This window comes from Lagopus muta, chromosome 10, assembly GCF_023343835.1.
Source record: "Lagopus muta isolate bLagMut1 chromosome 10, bLagMut1 primary, whole genome shotgun sequence".
NCBI lineage: Eukaryota > Metazoa > Chordata > Aves > Galliformes > Phasianidae > Lagopus > Lagopus muta.
Genome location: NC_064442.1, coordinates 12,156,502 through 12,175,609, shown reverse-complemented (window position 1 = coordinate 12,175,609; position 19,108 = coordinate 12,156,502). Strand labels below are relative to the sequence as shown.

At 34.5% G+C, this 19,108-nt stretch overlaps 1 protein-coding gene across 3 annotated transcripts in view; it reads right to left on the bottom strand.

The window, feature by feature from the left end:
• UNC13C (unc-13 homolog C) overlaps nucleotides 1-19,108 on the bottom strand; it is a 120,784-nt gene that overhangs the window by 83,522 nt on the left and 18,154 nt on the right. For all 3 annotated transcript variants that reach the window (XM_048956844.1, XM_048956845.1, XM_048956847.1), the window contains 3 exons: nucleotides 12,612-12,690; nucleotides 6,958-7,029; nucleotides 763-982 (listed from right to left, as the gene is read on the bottom strand). In XM_048956844.1, the coding sequence (XP_048812801.1) occupies nucleotides 763-982; nucleotides 6,958-7,029; nucleotides 12,612-12,690 (371 nt within the window). The remainder of the gene's footprint in view (nucleotides 1-762; nucleotides 983-6,957; nucleotides 7,030-12,611; nucleotides 12,691-19,108) is intronic.

Sequence of the window (19,108 nt, the reverse complement as noted above, 5' to 3'; positions counted from 1 at the left end):
AAGGTGGAGCAGGAAGAATTGTGATCAGCATGTAAATACTAACTCAAGGTGTTGTGCCATATCCAAGTAAAGGATTACCAGTTTTGAGTAATACTAAGACCTTAGACCCTCCACAGATGGGTTTCAACATGAATACTCAGAATCAGCTCCTGTATCCTTGAAAAACACAAAGTAAAATATGACCAAATTGGAGGTCATGTGAACACAAATACAAAAGGTATCACACTGTAATCTTATTGACTTGCTTATAGTTTCCCAATCTTAGAGACTGGAGAAAAAGATTTTAAAAAGGGGGCTATTTTATCTGAATTCTAGTCCCAGAGGAGTTCCTGTATTACTGTTTGGTAAGAAGAAGATCTAATTTACTCATACTTTTGTGTTTTTATTACTGAAAGCACATTACTATGACTAAAATGAATACCACACTACTGTTTCCTTTATCTTTGCCCTGACATTTCTTATATCTTGAGTCAAAACAAGGAGTTACCTCATACAATAAATTCCTCTGGATGTTGCCATTTGCAATGCAAAGTAGATAATATACTGATGCTACAGAATTTTGTTACTGACCAGCAACATTCAATACATTCCAAGGACAAAAATAACATTCACAGTTTCTGGCTAGACCCTAAGCCATTGAAAATCAACATGCCTTCACTAGTATCTGATGATTTGGCCCTTCACTTCAAGAAATATCTGATCGTACAGATAAAATAACAGTGTCAAGTACTGCAAAGTGTTAGCTGTCCACAAAATACTCACTCTGCAAACAGTCAGCATTTAGGAGGTCTTGGCACTTTTCATGACATTTAACACCACATTCTGTGCATCTCATTCCTTGCCTGGCTATGCCCCAAAGTAGACCTTCACATTCGTAACAATATGTAGGAGTTGTTGCTGTCCAAACTTCAAAGTTATGAGGTGTAGTTGATGAAATTGGGTAGATCAAGGCCTGTAATGTCTTCTTGAAAACATGTATTTTCTGTTGAGTGAGAAAAATATATCAGGACTTGAGCTGAAGTACTGCTTCATGCAAGTGAACTGAAGTTAAACTGTATCTTATTAAGTATATGTTATTACATTGAAGTATGAACTTATCTCTGAAATACTAATTTTCTCATTTTATTCTTCCATTATTGTTATTGACTCTTTTTACCTAATAAACTAGAATGGTTCATACTCTTAAAAATATACACCCATTTTTTGGACTTCTTTGGCTTAGCAGCCATGTTCAGTTCTAGCAGGAGAACAGTCAGTTATTTGCTGATTAGAATTACAAACGATCTAAATCAGCTCCATAGTGCTTAATGAGCTAAAAACTAGGAAAAAAAAAAAGAAAAAAACAGTCACTGAGAAACAGTGGTCTGATTTACTTGTTCAAGGTTTTCCAGCCACACAGATCCGCCACTTTTTTTTTCCTTTCAAATCCAATTGATTTGTTGAAGATGAGAAAAACTCAGCAGTATATAAGTAGAAACTGGACTCCACACACAAATATGACCGGTTCTTTTTTTCATTAAATGTACAGGTGCCTGCTACAAATGTTTTAGAAGCTCTAGACCTGTTAATTGTCTCTCTTAGTAAAAGATATTTCAGCCCAAGATATTTCAGAAAATCTGTTCTGCCATCAATTCATCTTCTGCAGATATAACCCAAGGCAGCCATATGCTGGCTGCATGGCTGTAGCAAACTAGGGAAAAGCACTTTGGAATGGGTATTATTTGTCAGTGTGTTTTATCTCTACTTTTACAGTTCTGATAATAAGTATAAAAAAGGCAAGGTTAGATCAGAATACCAATTCAGGGGAATTAACAGAATTCAAAAGCTTGAGTTTAAGAAACAACAAATAGCTTTACCGTGGAGCTAGAGAAACAGAAAAAGAATTTAAACTAGAGCCCATGAAGTGCAACAATTATTCTGTGAACTGTGTATTTCTTCCATAAGAAGTGTTGTAGCTGCAGTTGTTTTCAATTGATTATACTCTGTTAAGTGCTCATTAACACTCATAATTTTAATATTTTCTCAGCAGTGGGAAGTGCATTTCAAGTACAAGGTATTACTCTCTCTAATAGTATGTTGACATGTTCTCGCACTTAATTCTTCTATTTATATGGCTACATCTCACCTCAAATGTGGGATAACGTGCTAAAAATAACTTATAAAAATATATCTGCATAATATTGCACATTCATAGCCATGAAACAATGAATTTACTGCCTTGCAATCATAAATCAGAATTTCATAGGTTCAAGCACTAGAAGTAATAAAAGCAAATGTTGTTAAGTAGCTTAGGCTACAAGGGCTCTGATTAACATTGCTAGTTACGTACTAATAACAGCTTCTATCCTGTGATGTCAGACATTTCATTGATCCTAGCACCTGAGAACACTGTAAAACTAAGAAGACATGAACATACAACAGGAATGACCAAAAGCTGCATTTTAACTTTAGCCTTTCCTAAAACATCAGCCATCTAATAACTCCTCAAAAAGCAAGCAAAGTCCACTTTGGTACAGTTTGGAATACTCTAGCAAGGACTGGGGTAGCCACAAACCATCCAACTTCTTTGTACATGTATCCATCCCCACCTCCCATGGAGGCTGTGGAGACCAAAAAGAAAACTTCAAAAAAGACCCAAAGTTAATTTATTCCACTTGCTGAGGAATTGTGTTTCTTGCGAATCAGAAGCCATCACATCTTTGAAGATTCATGTGTAGATCAATCTTACCCACCTGAACTCTGGTAATATCAGAATAAATCTTATGCTTTCACCCTGTTAACTTCACTGATTTTTTCATAAAATATAAGTCATTTTGGAATTTTGCCAGCAACTTTCATCTGCTTCTGAAAGGGCAGCAGGTAATGAAACAGCACAGCTCAACAGCTGAACCAGCCTTGAAATAAACATCTGAAGGTAAATGATGTTTTCAGCTGAAAGACACAGTCTTTAGATGAGTTTTGCTGCTGAACACGATCTTTCCCTTTCTAATTATTGTTAATAAAACAAAGTATGCTTGTAAAGGAAAATTCTATTTATATTTTTGTTCAGAGACTTTCTTTCCTAATACTGTTCTATTTTAAAGTATGTACCATGTGCATTCACTGAACTCTAAGCATGGTAACAGCACATTGAGGAGGATTCTCTATGTATCTGCTTATCTTTCCAAGTGATGTTTATTTTTGTTGTATTTTACTTCAGATGATTTATCAATGTCACCCAACATATTATTTTCACAAACTTGTTGCTCCATCTCTTTGCTCAGCAAAGTAATTAAATGGATGCTGAACAGCAAACATGTGCTTCAGTTTCACTTAAGTTAATACTTTGACAGTGTTTTAAAGGCCTTTGGATCAGTGCTTGAAAACACAAACTCAATGAGTCAAGACTGACACACTCGCTAATATGTTACATTAGAAGGATAGTGGTGTAGGGCAGCAAGGCTCAGCATTTATCCTCATCTATTAATGTTTTAAGTGACATTGGATCTTTTTAAAATAAAATATAAAAAAAATATTAGTTCCAGTAATTCCTATACTGAAGGCATTTTGATAATGATTTTCACCAGCCAAACAACCTGTTTTCATTAGTGACACTAACGCTCCCTCTGGAAAAAGTTGAAAAGTAAAAAAAAACAACAACAACAAAAAAAACCCAAAACAAAACAGAAAAGCCATAATTAGAAGTATACTTTGCCTGAAGAGAGCCTTCCTCCTTAAAGTTCAGCAGTGGATGCTGCTTCATCTGGTTTCATGGACATTATCTGAAGAGTTGTTTTATCTCTGAAAGTATCTTTCTGTTTCTGTGTCTTGCTCTACTTTGTTTTGATTGGGCCTTAGGGCACTGAGTTCTGCTGCCTATTTGCAGACTAAGCAGAAAAATATTAATTTTCACCTGCTTTCAATGTTGAAGCCAGTTTTATCTGTATCATTACATTTACTGTAGAATGAGCACTTCAGTACGTTTAGAGAGGGATAGCACAAGACTGATTTTTCTTATTCACCTCTTCTGTGAGGTAACCTTTTATATTTTTCTTCTTAAACATTTCTGTTTCTAAATTATATTTGTAGTCTGTTTCTCCACTAATGCTTTAAAGATTTCTTAAGAAATTTCTGTTTCTGAAACAATTTTTCATGTGGACTGGCTCAGACTGAAATTAAAAGAGAATAATAGCATAAAGACAAATTCAGCATATTTTCCCTTTCAGTTTCTCCTATCATAGATCATAGTACGTTAGTTTTTCCTGATTGACAGTAAGCAGTGGAGAAATCTTTGCACTGAGCTGTCCCCTGAGATTTTCTGTTGTTTTTTCTTTCTTTTCTCCTGAATAGTACATCTTAATTCAGAATCTACAAGTGTATCTTGCTAGCAATTTATACTGGCTCCATTAATTTACACTTTCAGTCCCCTAGCATTTAAATATGACAGCTTTTGCATGAGGGCTGACATGTATGTGAGTAGTTGAACCTGAACTTACTGCAAAAAAATTGTAATATTCATGAATGATATCTGCTTGCTTTGTAGATATTATTTAGTAAAACATATGAAATATCCTAGGGTCTTCCCACTGAACTCAGGTTTTTCTGTGTCAGCTACAACACAGCTGGAAAAACTTTTCTTTTCCGCTGATTCCTAGGCAGAAGTCTGTTTTCTACAATTTTCCCTCTGCTTCACACTGCTTCTTAAGATCCCACAGCAGTTTGTTCCATCAACCTTTCTTGCTATTTTGAGATTACAGAACAAAATGAATAATGTTTCCACTGAAAAATCATCTCAAACAACAGTTGCTTCCTCTCTCAACAATCCACCCCTGAGCATCAGCAAACCGTTCCTTTACGATTACCATATAAGCATAAAAGTTTCACAACAAATCAGGGAGGACTGATGAATGTGCTTGCACTTGCACTGTGTGTTTCAGTCTGCTTTTTCATTCTGCTATGGACATTAACAACAATAAGAGAAAAATTATTCTTTTTAATTATTTTTTTCAGTGTAGGGTATGTTCTAGAAGATTCTTTTTGCATAAGGATTTTGAGGAACACAAAAGAAGCCTTTGTCCCTTCAAATTAGTAACTTCCCTTCTTAAGCATGATGAGCTCAGCCATATAAATTTGCAAGCATCACAATCAAAAAATTCCCTAAATATCATCTGCCTTGTTTTTGTTCAAAATAATTTTCTTCTGCAAAATCTAAGTGAAGTAAAAATTGGATAACAACACTTAGGTTTTACTACCTATGAGAACGTGATTTTTTCAGAAGGTAATCCAGGTAAGCTCTTGTATGAAGTAAAATCTTTGACTAGGATCACATTTTTTATTGATAAGAATTACATTAACAAAATTCAAAGAATGCCTGTCATCCATAAGGACTTAAAGAAGCCTGCACAGAAACAGTGCAGAGTCATCTCACTCTTACTGATGGTGTGATCTCTTTAGATGTTAATAGCAGGCAGGTAAAAAGGATGGTGAAACTGGACACCCTAAAATTAAGAATTTCACCAAACTATTTTGTGAAACAAAGGTTTTCTGCACAGTCATTTCTGACTGTCATGGATGCACACCAGCAGAAGCAAACCTTGGAAGTAATTCAGCCATCACTGTGGGGCAGATTGCAGTATAGGGTTTACAATAACATTCAAAAACAAGTCTGGGTCAAAGAGTTGAATTTGTACAAACAATAGACTGTTTTCCCAGACTTCTTAGCAGAAGGTGACATAGAAATCCCCATATTTCATTCTCAATGTAAGGTTTTTAATTCAGGAGTTTTTCTACCCCCCACATTTCCCCCCCTGTTTCCCCCCCCGTTTCCCCCCCCACATTTTTCAATACTTTCATGCTTTCTGCTAACTCTGGCAACAAAAAAGTAACATGTTATTTAAGGACAACTTTATTTTTCTGTTTTACACCTACAAATTTCTATGTTAAGAAAAACAGTGAATAACTTTTACAGGTATATTTCCACTGTATCATTCAGAATTCATAGGTCTTCTCTTAGCCTTCTCCTCTCCATGTAGAACAGACCTCATTTGTTTGTTCTTTTCTTGCACATGATTACATCTGCATTTTTTATGTCTTGATTATATTTTTTGTGATTCTTAGCATTGTGTTTTGAGCTATGCAATGGGCTCTGCAGCAGCATAATGAATCCTAGGATATTCCTGTTCATTTCCATCAATTCTTAACATTCTGTTTGTCTTTTTGACTTGCCTTTGGTACTAAATTATCTTTTCAGACACATATCTCTAACCACAACAAGATATATTTTTTATGGTGCTGATAATAGTAATAGACAAACTGCATGATTTAATAGCTAATTACATTTCTTTCCTCATGTGTTACTTTTCAACCAAAGATACCAAATTCTATAGCCTCACCATTTAATGTTCTGAATTTCCATGCAATTCTTTGCATTTGGCTTCAGTTTTGAGGATCAGAATTTCTAAATGAGAAGGATTCTGAACAGCAGTTAGAGAGGGAAATGCAAATATCACAGCACATGGGGGCATTTGCAGAAGACAAATTGACAAATGACAATCAATTTCTGTCACAGTGGATCAAGATAGTAAATAGAATAGAAAAATTCAGTTGTAGAGAACCTTCAAAGTCCTTCTAGTCCAACTTCCCAACTTCTTTAGGAATATCTAAACATTAAAGCATGTTATCATGTGTATTATTCAAATGACTTTTGAACACAGGCGTGGTTGAACACAACCACATCTCACAAAATCCTGCTCCAGTGTTTGACTACCTTCAAAGTAAGCAACTTTTTCCTAATGGTCAATCTGAAACTCCATTGGTGCAGCTTTGTGCCATTAAGGTCCCCAGAAGTCCATGCACAATTAAGGAAATGCACATGCATGCAGTTTTACCCCGTTTAAGAATGAAATAATTTCTAAGAAGTTCTGAACAAAAACACCTCCATTATTTAAATGAATTAAACCTGCCACTGAAAGCACTTACCATTTCCTCATTGTTTATTGATGTCCGGATGAGCATGGCCATAGAAATACCAGATTTTCGAGCTGCAAGTGTCTGTATAAAGCAAATGAAAAACAGTTAAAAATTATACTACAACATAAACTTCGGAATCTAATGAAAGGTAAGCAGATTAGATTATGCTAAACTAATCATACTTAAGCATAACTGCAGGAGTTACAGACACTTTTAGCTAATGTTTGTAGTGCACAACTTCTGAGTTTTCAGTACACAGTGGAAGCGTGCTTCACACCATCACTGTTTCTTTCAGCAGTGCCTAGCTGAGCTGCCAGTTCTAATATAAAACCTGTTAACCTGTTATACAGGGTTTCTGGCTCCGTTTTTTTTTTTAAACGTTTTTTTTTTTTTTTTTTTTTAGTTTTTTTTTTAATTTTTCCCTAAATCACAGGCTGTCACTTTTTCTGCTTTACCAGTCAAGTAAAAAGATAGGCATCCTGCCCTAATTTGGAATCTGTCTGTGCTTGCAGCAACATGGGAGATCATTTTGCAAGTGTTACATTTCAGGTTGTCACTCCAGATAATATCTTGTAATTCAGTCAGCACTTTTTTTAAACAGCATAGATATGTATAAATTTCTATCTGCCTTAAATAAAAAAGTCTTAATGAAACCTAAAACTTTTTTCCTCATAGGCACATTCATTCATTCAGTGCTCTGAGTAGGTATCCAAAGAAATACTCTGGTTATTTCTTCATAGGTTTAGTTAAGTTTAGCAGAAACTTAACTAAAGTTAAGTTAGTTAACTTTAACTAACTTTAACTAACTTAAACTTAGGAGGAAAAAGGCTCGGACTCTATTCCCTTGATCACAAGACAAGTATATTAATATCTGCCAGTTCATTTCTGGTACAAAGATTATAACCTTGTTGTCCTATTATGGTGAATATGACATGTGTAGAACGCCTTTTTTTCTGCTAAACTGTTAATGGGTTAACTAAACCTATGATATTAAATTATTATCACTTTAGCCAGATCATTCTTAAGGACTGAAGTATTCTGCTTGTATGTCCATCTCTTGATTTTATTTCTGCAAATATGGCAAATCTTATCAGTTTGGGACAGCAAGATCAAAAAAATTACAGGAGAGAAAACTCTCACCTTGCTTTTTCAGACTTTCTGTGACAATACCAAACTACAGTACCTAGATATCAAAGCGATGAACGGCAAGCAAAACAGGATCATCAAGAGGAAAAGAAAATTTTCATAATGATTAGAAGTTTGGGTTAAAAATAATGACTAATACTAAAGATAACTATCTCCCCAACGCTCTTGAAGCATATGTTTCTTCTCAAAGTCTTGGAAAGTAGCCATTTATATTTACTTCCTTGAAGTATATTGCTTCTATGGTTTTTATCTCTAATATTCATATCCCGTACACTCAGAAAGTGATTTGATCCTTTTAGTTCTAAAAACACAGTGATACCCATTCTGGGGACTATAGGACAGTGTGGACTACATATCAGGGCAGGAATATAAGAGGCATAAGAACATTAATCTTGCATTTAGAGCAGTGAATCATACTATTATGTTGTGCTCTCAGCAATCTATCTGTTAATGTATGTGAGCCAGCAACACAGCAACAGTTACATGCTATTTTTCTGTAAGAAAATAATCAAATTAGGGAAGTAATTTTGATCCTTTCACATGTCTGCGAGGTCTCAATCTCCAAGAGCTGTGCCTGGAATCATGTCACTCACAGTTTTACTCTTTAATCGAAGTGTGCCTAAAATCACAGTACAGTGTCCTGTATGTCCTATACACAAACAGATTACTAGGTTGTTCTTAAAGAAGTTTGCAATGCTGGGGCATAAAAGAAGATAGAGGATTTGTAAGAAAGCAGAAAAGTTAACAGCCATTATGAATTAAAAAGGGATTGTTTCTATTTATACATCTCTGTCAGAATTAAATATATCTTTAAGAGAAGGCACACAAAATGTTTCTGTTCTCAAATGCTTTAGGTGGTAATAAATCAACAGCTAAAGTACAAAACTGAGATAGCTAGGTGACTTTTCTTAAGCAGGCGATGAAACAAGAAGAGACTATTTTCCAAAGAGGGATGGAAAGATGCTGCCAGATTCACTTGTGGGAAATAAGGTGACAGATACAGAATGTACCAAAAAGAATATATTTCACCATACCCTCCCCCAAATACAAGCAAGGATTAAAGGTTCCTGTAGCTAGTCATTTCAAGCCTCCAGGGAAGAGGGCCAAATTGCCAGAATATCAGAAGAACAGGGTCAGAAACACTATTTTCCTTTGAAAGGAGATAACACTGGTCAAGCAGTTTACAGTTGCTAACCCCATCAAATGGTTCAGATACCACGTCTCATGTCTATATGATAATTTGAGTTTAACAGAGTAAAAAATGCCTATGTAGGTACTATTTCATCATGAGAATATTGCCAGAAATACATAAAGGAAAAAACCCAATGATCAAATAGCCCAAAACAATAAGGTGGTTATAAAAGAGAACATAATCTATTTAATTTTTATGTTCTTACAAATCCCTGCTACAGAATTTAAAATAGCTCATACTCCCCTTTGCACTCATGAATTTTACGCCTCCTAAAAACTTGTAACTACACTATCTTATGCATTGCCTCTAAATTTGCCTTAGCAGATTAAATAAATAAATTAATAGACTAGAAATCATTCTACCAAATTCTTTGAAAATTGTAACTATAAGCACGAGAAGATTAGACTAAAGCTACAATTAAGTGTTAAATGAAAATTGTGTGGGTGAAAAAAGAGCCACCTGTCTTGACTAAATAGAAGAAAGCTGCGTTTTGAAAAGCTAAAGTAACAGGGAGGAAGAAGAAGGCAAGCTAACATTCTTCAGCTATTCACATACGTAGGCTGTGCCATGCAAAACTCATTCCTCTGTTTTTGAAATTGATTTCAATTTTGCTGCTCATCTTTTCCTTCACGAGCTTTTTCTTCAACAGAATCTATAGATCATTTGCACCAAGAATCAACATACTTACAACAAAATATTTGATAATGCTTTACAAATACTGTTTTTCTTTTTCTTTTTTAATGTAAAGCAGAAGCTATCCACTGGAGAAGAGTGTCACAAAACTCCATTTTCAACATTTAAAAGCTGCACTATTTCATAACTGTGTCTGTTTGAGCAAGTAGAGGAAGTTCATTTCCCTAAAGATCTAGATTCCATTATTTGGAAAGGCAGACAGGAGCAGAAGATATTGTCTTAAGAAATTGTACACTATTTTGAAAATGTAGGTAATATGCTGAGAACATGGAAACTATGCAGAGGAACAGAAAGTGCAAAGGGAATAGGAGAAAAAGGAGGGACCTTTACAGACACAAAAGTCAACGGAAAAAAAATATTTCCATGTGCAATTAATTAGTTGTCAGACTAAATTAAGCCATAACACCTAAGAGTCTATCTCTGGTGGGAAATATATATTTTACAAGAGAGAACAAATAATCCAATGGATTGAAACAAAAGTATTACAAATTAGGGAACACTTCTAACCTCTAGCCATTCAATAATGTTGTTCAGTTCCAGAGGGACATGACTGGGTTTCAAACAATCTTCCTACGTTATCAGAAAGCATATTTGGGTTACATAGATAAATGTGAACTTTACCTACTAATTTTAGCATATATGATGTGGAGGACAAGACACCTACATAAGCCATAATTTCACTTGGATTAAATGCTTGGTCATAAAATAGGTTCTCTATTTTGCAATAAATGGCCAGCATAAAGAAGGACATGCATGAAATTCCTGAGACCTATTATATGTTAGAATATTTATCAGTATAAAAGCACTTACCATAGCCTGAAAAATCCAGACATGATAGGAAAGAAATAAGAGAACATTAATAATTTGTCTAATTTATTATAAAATATCAAATGATATCTATCCCATTCACTGTCAGAAGAGACTAGCATTCATTTCAAGCAGTATTATTTTTATATCTCTGAAATAGTCATAAGTGAACATAAAGACCATTTACAGTGTATCACATCCTAGAAAGACTCAAGAATTAATTTACTAAATTAAATGAGTTATTTTCAAATAAAACTAATGAAACCTCAAAGCTGAAAAGGAGTTTGCTTGTAATGCATGTATTTTCAAATATAAGCAATATCTCAATATTTCACCCTAGATCTGAAATAAGTTTCTCATAACTTGGTAAATTTATTTTAGATTTACAGCAGCAAAAACTGAGATGTACAATGAGTTGTTGTTTTAAAATAACATACAGCTAGATAACACATTGTTAAAAGGCAATTATATGTTCATAATTATTGAATTCCAAATAAGTTGCAGTTTTACAAATTTTACTTCCAGTCAGAATTACAAGATGGAATTTCTCCAGGAATAATTATCCTTGAATGACTGGACACCAAAACAGTAAACAATACCTGTAATTATATTAGAACAATCAAATGCAAGTTCTATTCCATTTTTACACAATGCCATTTTTTAATCCCATTTTGATGTTTTCGATTATGTTTTTCAAAGACAAGGATATTCAAGATTCTGATACCCTAGCTCATAATGAGGAAAATTTCTGTAAATACTTCCAACAATTAAAAATAAAGCAAAGTGCTTTATTTATTTATAAAGATATTACTTATAAATGCATTCCAATGCAGCTGTAGATTACACTTGTGTAACACAACTTGCAGTATAGTAGCCACTGTAAAAAAGATGGTTTCAATGATTACAGGCTCTGCTATGCCACAAATTTTAACTTTCGATTGATTTCAGAAAGAATTCTACTCTAAGACTTTTGCTATGCTTTCTTGTTGTCTTGCAGATTGTATGATATCTCAGAGCAGATTAACTGAGAGACTGAGAAAAAACTAAGCGATAGCTTGGGAAAGGATGAAGACAAACATTTATAATTTAATTTAGCTGACTCTCCTTCATTTCTCTACCATGAGTAACTGGTTTGAGAGCTTGCTGCTGCCAGAGACTAAATATTTATTTTATGGAATTATGAATTCTGTACTTCAGAAAATCAAAAAAGGAAATGTGAATGGCACTTAAAGTTCTTCAGCTCAGAGAGATATTACTAAATTTTGTTTAGACTATAAGTCAAAATAAATCTTAAAGCAACTTCCATTCCTTTCTACTTTCTGAAATGTATTTGCCTAGATCATTATTGCCTACAGTGACTGCTAAAATAACATATCCATCTTGCACTGAAAACGTCTTTAAAATATTCATATTGAAGTCAGTGTTATGCTTTAAGAAGAATGTTTTTCCTCTTTCAGTATCATAATAAATCAATCAGTCAATAGCTCAAGCACTCAAGAACAGCCTTTTCACATAAGCTAGTTCAACATTAAAATTAGTTATTATTTCAAAACATGCACATTGCATGACTCCACAAGCTTTACTTGAACATTCACTGAGATACTCAAGACTAACAGTCTAACAACTACAGTATACAGTACTCAGACTACAGTATAACAAAGTAACATTGACTTTTCCTAGTCTCGATCCATTCTCTCAAGATAGTTCTTCCCAAAAAACCAATCAATTGTAGACAGATATGCACCTCGCACAACAGTAATTAAAAGTAAGATCTAGACAAAGAGAAAAAAGAATGGACACTTTCATGTTATCAGAAGTCACTTACCACATCTCGAACAATGGGGAAAGATTTCTTTCTGCGAAGGTCTGGCATACTGTCAATTCCATATAGTCCACGGCCAGATCTGTAGGAGATGAAAATGTGAATAAAAATCTAGAGCTTAAATGCTTACATTCTTAAGTTGTGCATACAGTATCAGTGTGCATAGTTAAAATTAGATTACTTCCTATAGCTGGAAACTGGTAATTCTTATGAACATTAAGGTTTAGCAAGCAGTCTTTACAAAAGAGAGACCAATAATTTCCCCAACACTAACAAATAGTTGACAAAATTGTCAGCCACTTATCTTGTTGAGAGCCCTATAACCAGAAGAGAATTCAGAATGTTCTTTCAGAAGAGTTCTGCTCTAGATTGTTAGTATTTGTAATAGTTCATCACAAGAACTTTTGTTTTAAAGTAGCCTGGTGATTAGAAAATATATCTATTTGACTTTTAAGGGAACAAAGGCTGAAGTTGCACCATTTTAGTCACATTTTGGTGTTAGAAGGTCACATTATTGGTCAGCAGTGCAGTAAGGAATGGATGCCTACCAGCTGCCTTCCTACCAATGGCCTTGCAGTGGATTAATATCTTCTACCTGAGCTATTGCTTCACAGTCTTTAGTATAGAACCATTTCCCCTTTCTTACATATTGTTCAAAATACAGCAATGCATTCAGCTCATGCCAATAATCATCAGTTAAGCTATCTTTCTATGCAATCAACTGGTTTCACTTCAAATCCACCAGACACAGGACAACAAAAAACTGATTATTCTAGTCTTACCAACCCAAGGTTCTCCTACTTGGACATAATATTTTTTCTTTACTACTATTATTATTATTTTTATTAAACTAAATTGGAAGCTGGAGAATTCTGAAGTCCAAAATGCCACCCAAGGGACAAGAGTACGAAGAGTAGAGAAAAGCATAAATACGTTTTTAATGGAAGGAGAGTGCAGTTCTGGAGTAAGATTTTGGAAAGAACTGGATCTGCCTTATTCTTGGTGTCACATGACATTTTAAAATAAATTAGATCGTGCCTATCTGTACTTAGGTTATGAAGAAAAAATTTCCCCAGAGATAAAAGCTTTCAATAAGATTGTGATAGAGGCTAAAGTCAGTCACGTGAATGACTTCAAAACATTAGAATAAATTCTTTTCACTTAGTCACAGCAGCAACAACAATATCCCATTTAAGTCTGATGCTGCCAGCTTTCATCAGGTCCACACTGTTCATTCAAGTGAAATTATTCTTTCTTCTTTATTGCTGATAAACATAGGACTGGAAAGCTATAATCAAAGCACCTAAAATGAACTCCGATGAAAACAGTATCTACCAATAAAATCTGATTTTTTCTCTGAGACTGGCAATTTTATACAGATACACATCCTGGTAGTGAAACACGTAATACCTTCTGTTGTGTAATTGGTAAGTAGCCTGTCTGGGGGAAGAAGATGACAGATGATATGTATGTATGTTTATGTAAACAGATATCATTTTTCGTTGATGAGAATTTGCTCAAATGTATTTTCCTTTCAGAACATATAAACAGAGAAATCAGCTACTAGACTATAATTGGAAACTGTATCTCTGTATGTTATCCTCTGTAGTATACTTGATACATTTAATTGTCTAGAAGCAGCTTTGGGTGAACTGGGAGGCTGGAACCACATCCCACATCATCTCGATTTAGCATTTTGATTCACCTTATATTTACTAAATGGTTCTCAGAAATAGAAATTCTCACTTTTTTACTTTAATATCCGTAACCCATACAGAAAATAATATGAAGCAATTCTATTCTAAGTGACATTCATCTGAATACCTTGATTCAGCTGGGATACAGTAATATGTATTATAAAGATCAAACAGTCAGTTGGTAAGAGGAACTTCACTGACAGTGAAAATGAATGCAAACTCATTTCCTTGGAAACCAGCATTTGTTAGAACCAGGCATATGCTTAATATTTCATAATTTTAGTGAAGAAATAACAATTTCTGGAGTCATAGGGAGCATAGAAGATTATGGGATTTTAAAGCTATTTACTTTTACCCTAAAGAATCATTATGACTGAAATCCCAGAGAAGCAGTCTCTAATTCTAATTTCCATCTATGACCCTCAAATTGAGTAAAAGAAAAATAACCCTGACAGCATACAGGAACATGCAAGTTATTGTCTGCTAGTGCAAAGATGTGTATCACCTTGAGGGAACAAAATACCCATCTTTAAGTAAATGCTTGCTAGCCAGTAAAGATTATGCTGAAGGCAAGTGCAAGGGCAATGTTTAAAACAAAGAGAAACGGGCTAAAACTATTAAAAAGAAGAGCTATAGTTAAAAATATGACATACAGTGCCTGTACAATACCAAACTTGTTTTAATTATCTTTGAAAAAATATGTCACTAAGCAGAAGACATTCAAGGGTTGCTCTGAAAGTAATGTCTCTTATTTTGTTACGTTGACTCGTGACATCAGAGGCAGATGGTGGTGGTATGGCAGTAGAGATTGAACCTTCCCACCCTTTGTTGCTGTGAGGCAAATGACAGCCGAGGGACAGTCTGACAGAACGGTGTGTAACGTGGAAGTGCAGAGGAAGCAAAGGAGTGGAAATGAATTCCTTCATGCAGAAAAAATTGGGACTCACTGACATTCATTTATACTTGCTGAATGTTTATGGAGATGAAACAGTGGATCTGAGCATGGCGAGGCAGTGTGTGGTGCATTTCATCAGTGGTGACAATGTGAAAAACAAGCCATGTTCTTGACAGCCATGCACCGCTGTCACACCAAGAAATTAAGAGCACCCCAATCAGCTCATCTGTCCAAATGAGCTAGCGGTTGTGACTGGTAAAAGAATAGTGTTTTGTAGCTAAGAATTAGCTCTATCCAACCATGTTATTATTCTCTTTGTACCAGTTGTAGTTTCCATGGAAATAAATAGGAGGCATTACTTTCAGTGTAACCTACATAGATAATGTGTCAAACAGGTACTAAGTCTGCATGGAAGATTAGCAGAATTCTTACCTATGTATTTGCAGAACCAATAGAGAGAATCTCTGTTGATTTTTTTTTTTCTTATTATTCTTTATGTATTTTATTTATTAATACCTAAAAATTTCAGTCTTTGAAGAGTTCCTCTAGTTTTCTTACATCTTACTTCTCTCCCTGCAGTGCTTTCTGGAGTAATTCTGTATATATAACCTCTCGATTCTTGCCTCTCCCCTTCATTTTGGTGTACACTTATATTCCCCTTGCAAATTCTGGTTAAACAAGTACTCACCATTTCTTCATTGTTAAAACAAAACAACAACAACAAAACCCAACAAAACAATAAGCATCTCAAAGTTGTTCTGGTTGTCTTATACTGAACTCCATTCATATTATTTAGCTAGTTCTGAGACATATCGGCCTTAATAAAAAGGCCATCAAAGGTATAAGAAGGCAATGAAAAACTCACAGACACTGAGGTTGATTTTATTCTAGGCTATAAATCACTTTTACAAAGAATTCTCATTTTCTGTACATTCTTAAGAGCTTCTGAAATGAACGGAGGTGGTAAACAGAAACTGCTGCACACATTCCCTGTCCTCTTAAATCATAGAATCATTAAGGTTGGAAAAGGCTTCTAAGATCATCTAACACAACCACCTACCTACCACCAATAATTGCCCACTACACTGTGTCCCTTGGTACCATCTTTACACATTACTTGGAACAGTTTCTTGAGACAGTTGAGCTATTGGAAAAAATAGTGTTGCTTGTAAAGGAGTTCCAACCTTATTTCCTCCTGTTATGCTTCTAGTCACATAACAGCAAGCTGATGCTGGCAGATTTTGGGCAATGCAGCCTCAAAGTAGCAAGACTTCAAATTGTAAACTCTTTTCCTTTCCTCTCTCTGCACTATGGGGAAAAAAAAAAAAAAAGCAACACAAAATCCAAAAAACCACAAACCAATGCAAAACCTAAACCTAAAAGCAAACAAACATACAAACAAAACTCAACCAACTACAATTATTTCCCAACTTCACACACATCTGCATCTGGTGGTGTCCAAATTAAAGCTTTGCCAATAAAATGAAGAAAATTTATTTTTACACCAAATGCTGGGTTAGAAAGTCCTTCATGGAACAGTTAAGCAAGAAATAAGGAGAATTCAGTAAATCTGAAGAGCACTGAAAATATTTGGAATCTGGGAGGTTGAGAGTTCCAAATGGGTGTGATTGACAAACAAAGCACGATTTACCTGAGAGTAAAGATGAAGGGTGAAATGCAAGTAGAGAGCAACAGAGATGATATCTGAGACAGGATAAGAACAAAATCTTGAAAATAAAGAGGAAGACTTTAACAAGATTTGGCAGTGGCTAGTAAGCGGGCTATAAGAGACTTGAACATCAGAATAATTCTAAACAAATCATTCTTGGCCTGTAAAATTTGAAAAAAAATCTTGGAAAGATAAGAAGGAAGTAGTTTTAATGACTTCAAGCTATTACTGAAATTCTTCAGATAAACAAGGAGTGCTGATTTTTCTAAGAGTTTAATTCATATCCAGTTTATATCCATTTGAGTAATTTGGACATTTCTTTTTAAAAATACATTATTCTGGATTGCCATCTTATTCTTCTAATGCACTGTATAAGGTGACTTTTTTTTTTTTTTTTTTTTTTTTCCCCACAAAAAAATTCCAAAATTTTAGGTACATCAAAATTCCCAAAGCATCCCATTTATTTTCCTACAATTCCTTCTGGTTGCAAGTGCAAAAAATAGTAATCTCTTCTGTGTATTAGTTAAGTGGACAAAAAACTTATCCAGAGTACAGAAGAGTTCATTTTAACCTTACAAACATCACAGTGCTCCAAAGCAGTATCCTAATTCTTATCCTACAAATGTGGGAGACAATCTGTTTCTCCCATATCTCCTACTGATGCACCTCCACCATTCTGTAAGAAAGGAAAAGGGATTCATGGACTGCTTATGATTTTCTTTCTATATTTTCACACCAGGAGTCTTTGATTTATGAGTTTTGATCTTAGAATTCTTTCCTCTTAAGAACATAAAGATCAAGGTAGATCCCCCCAAATTCACCTTCCAGACACGTCCATAAATCTCAGCAGAAGCATGATGCAATTAAAAGAACATTCTGAAGTTGTGAAAATTAAACATACATGAGATTCTCAGGGCTCTATTATTTGCCAATGCTTTATACACATGACGAGTTTTATTCATTCTTATGCTAGAAAAGGCTACTTTGAAGAAGAAATGGCTCTAAATTCACTCCCATCTCTTATTCTGCTCTGTAACACAAAACCTGATTAAAACCAAGGCCCTTACTGAACTTCCTTTACTGATCACTAAGGACTAGCCTATAGCAAAGAAAAGAAATGCTTGAAATTCAATAATGAATAATAGTATTTCCCAGGAGAAAAAATTATGTCTGAATTAAGAATGCTGATGATGTTGCCAAAGTAAGAAACAGATGACACAGACTTTGAGGGAACAGTAAGAATGATAATGTGACTTGACAGAATCAAGACTGATGGTTTCATAGGACAAGGAGATTTTGTTATGAGTGGTGTAATTCATGCTTAATCAGTCATAAATTTGCCATAATTCAAATCCTCTTCTCTTTAAATCACTTGCCTTTCTCCCCACTCTGTATTTTTTCTCCCTCTGCTAATCTTTTCATTACGATTTTTCAAATTCAGCTAAGCAAAAATATCTGCATCTGATTTCCTTTCTGTGCATCTATGCAATGTTGAAAATATTTGCATAAAAGTTAAAAATGGTGAAGGCATTCACACCTCATTATTTCTAAAAATTATTTCAAACAATCAGTTCCATTTTCATCCGAAAAATACTAAAGATGTTTTAGTGTAGGAGGAACTTCACCATCTCTTCTGACAGCACTGGTGCAGTACTGCAGCTACCAGAAGTATATGTATTCTATCAACAGGTTCTGCAATTTCTTTGCAACTCTTATAATTTCTTAAATATGGGAATGTCAGAGAGTTGCATATATTTAAGAAATTATAAGAGTATACTTCATATCTGAATACTATTAAAAGACTCAAGAAACTACCCTGAACTCAGGGAAAAGCAATTTTGAAAGGAAAATATCTGCATTTTAAGCAATGAATCAGTGACAAGACAAACACAGAACATAAGAATGAATATCAGATGACAACTTTTTCTGTTTCTTCTTTGCCCAACATTTAGCCATTGCATAGTAAAGACCATAAAAAAAAAGTTGAGATTCTAACAACTTCCACTGGTTTCGGTTTCTAATGTTGAAAAGGTGATTATGTGTACTTCATAGCTTTTATTTCTGTGTGTACTTTAACCCTAATTATGCCATGAGTTCATATTCATATGCCCACAAAATTATCTTGTTCTTTTATTGCTGTGAGACAAAGTGTAATCTAACAAAGTCTTATATCTAACTTTTATAATTTATTTGGGCTTGCCAGAAAATGCAAGCATAGTGCATAGCAAGTGTTGCCATA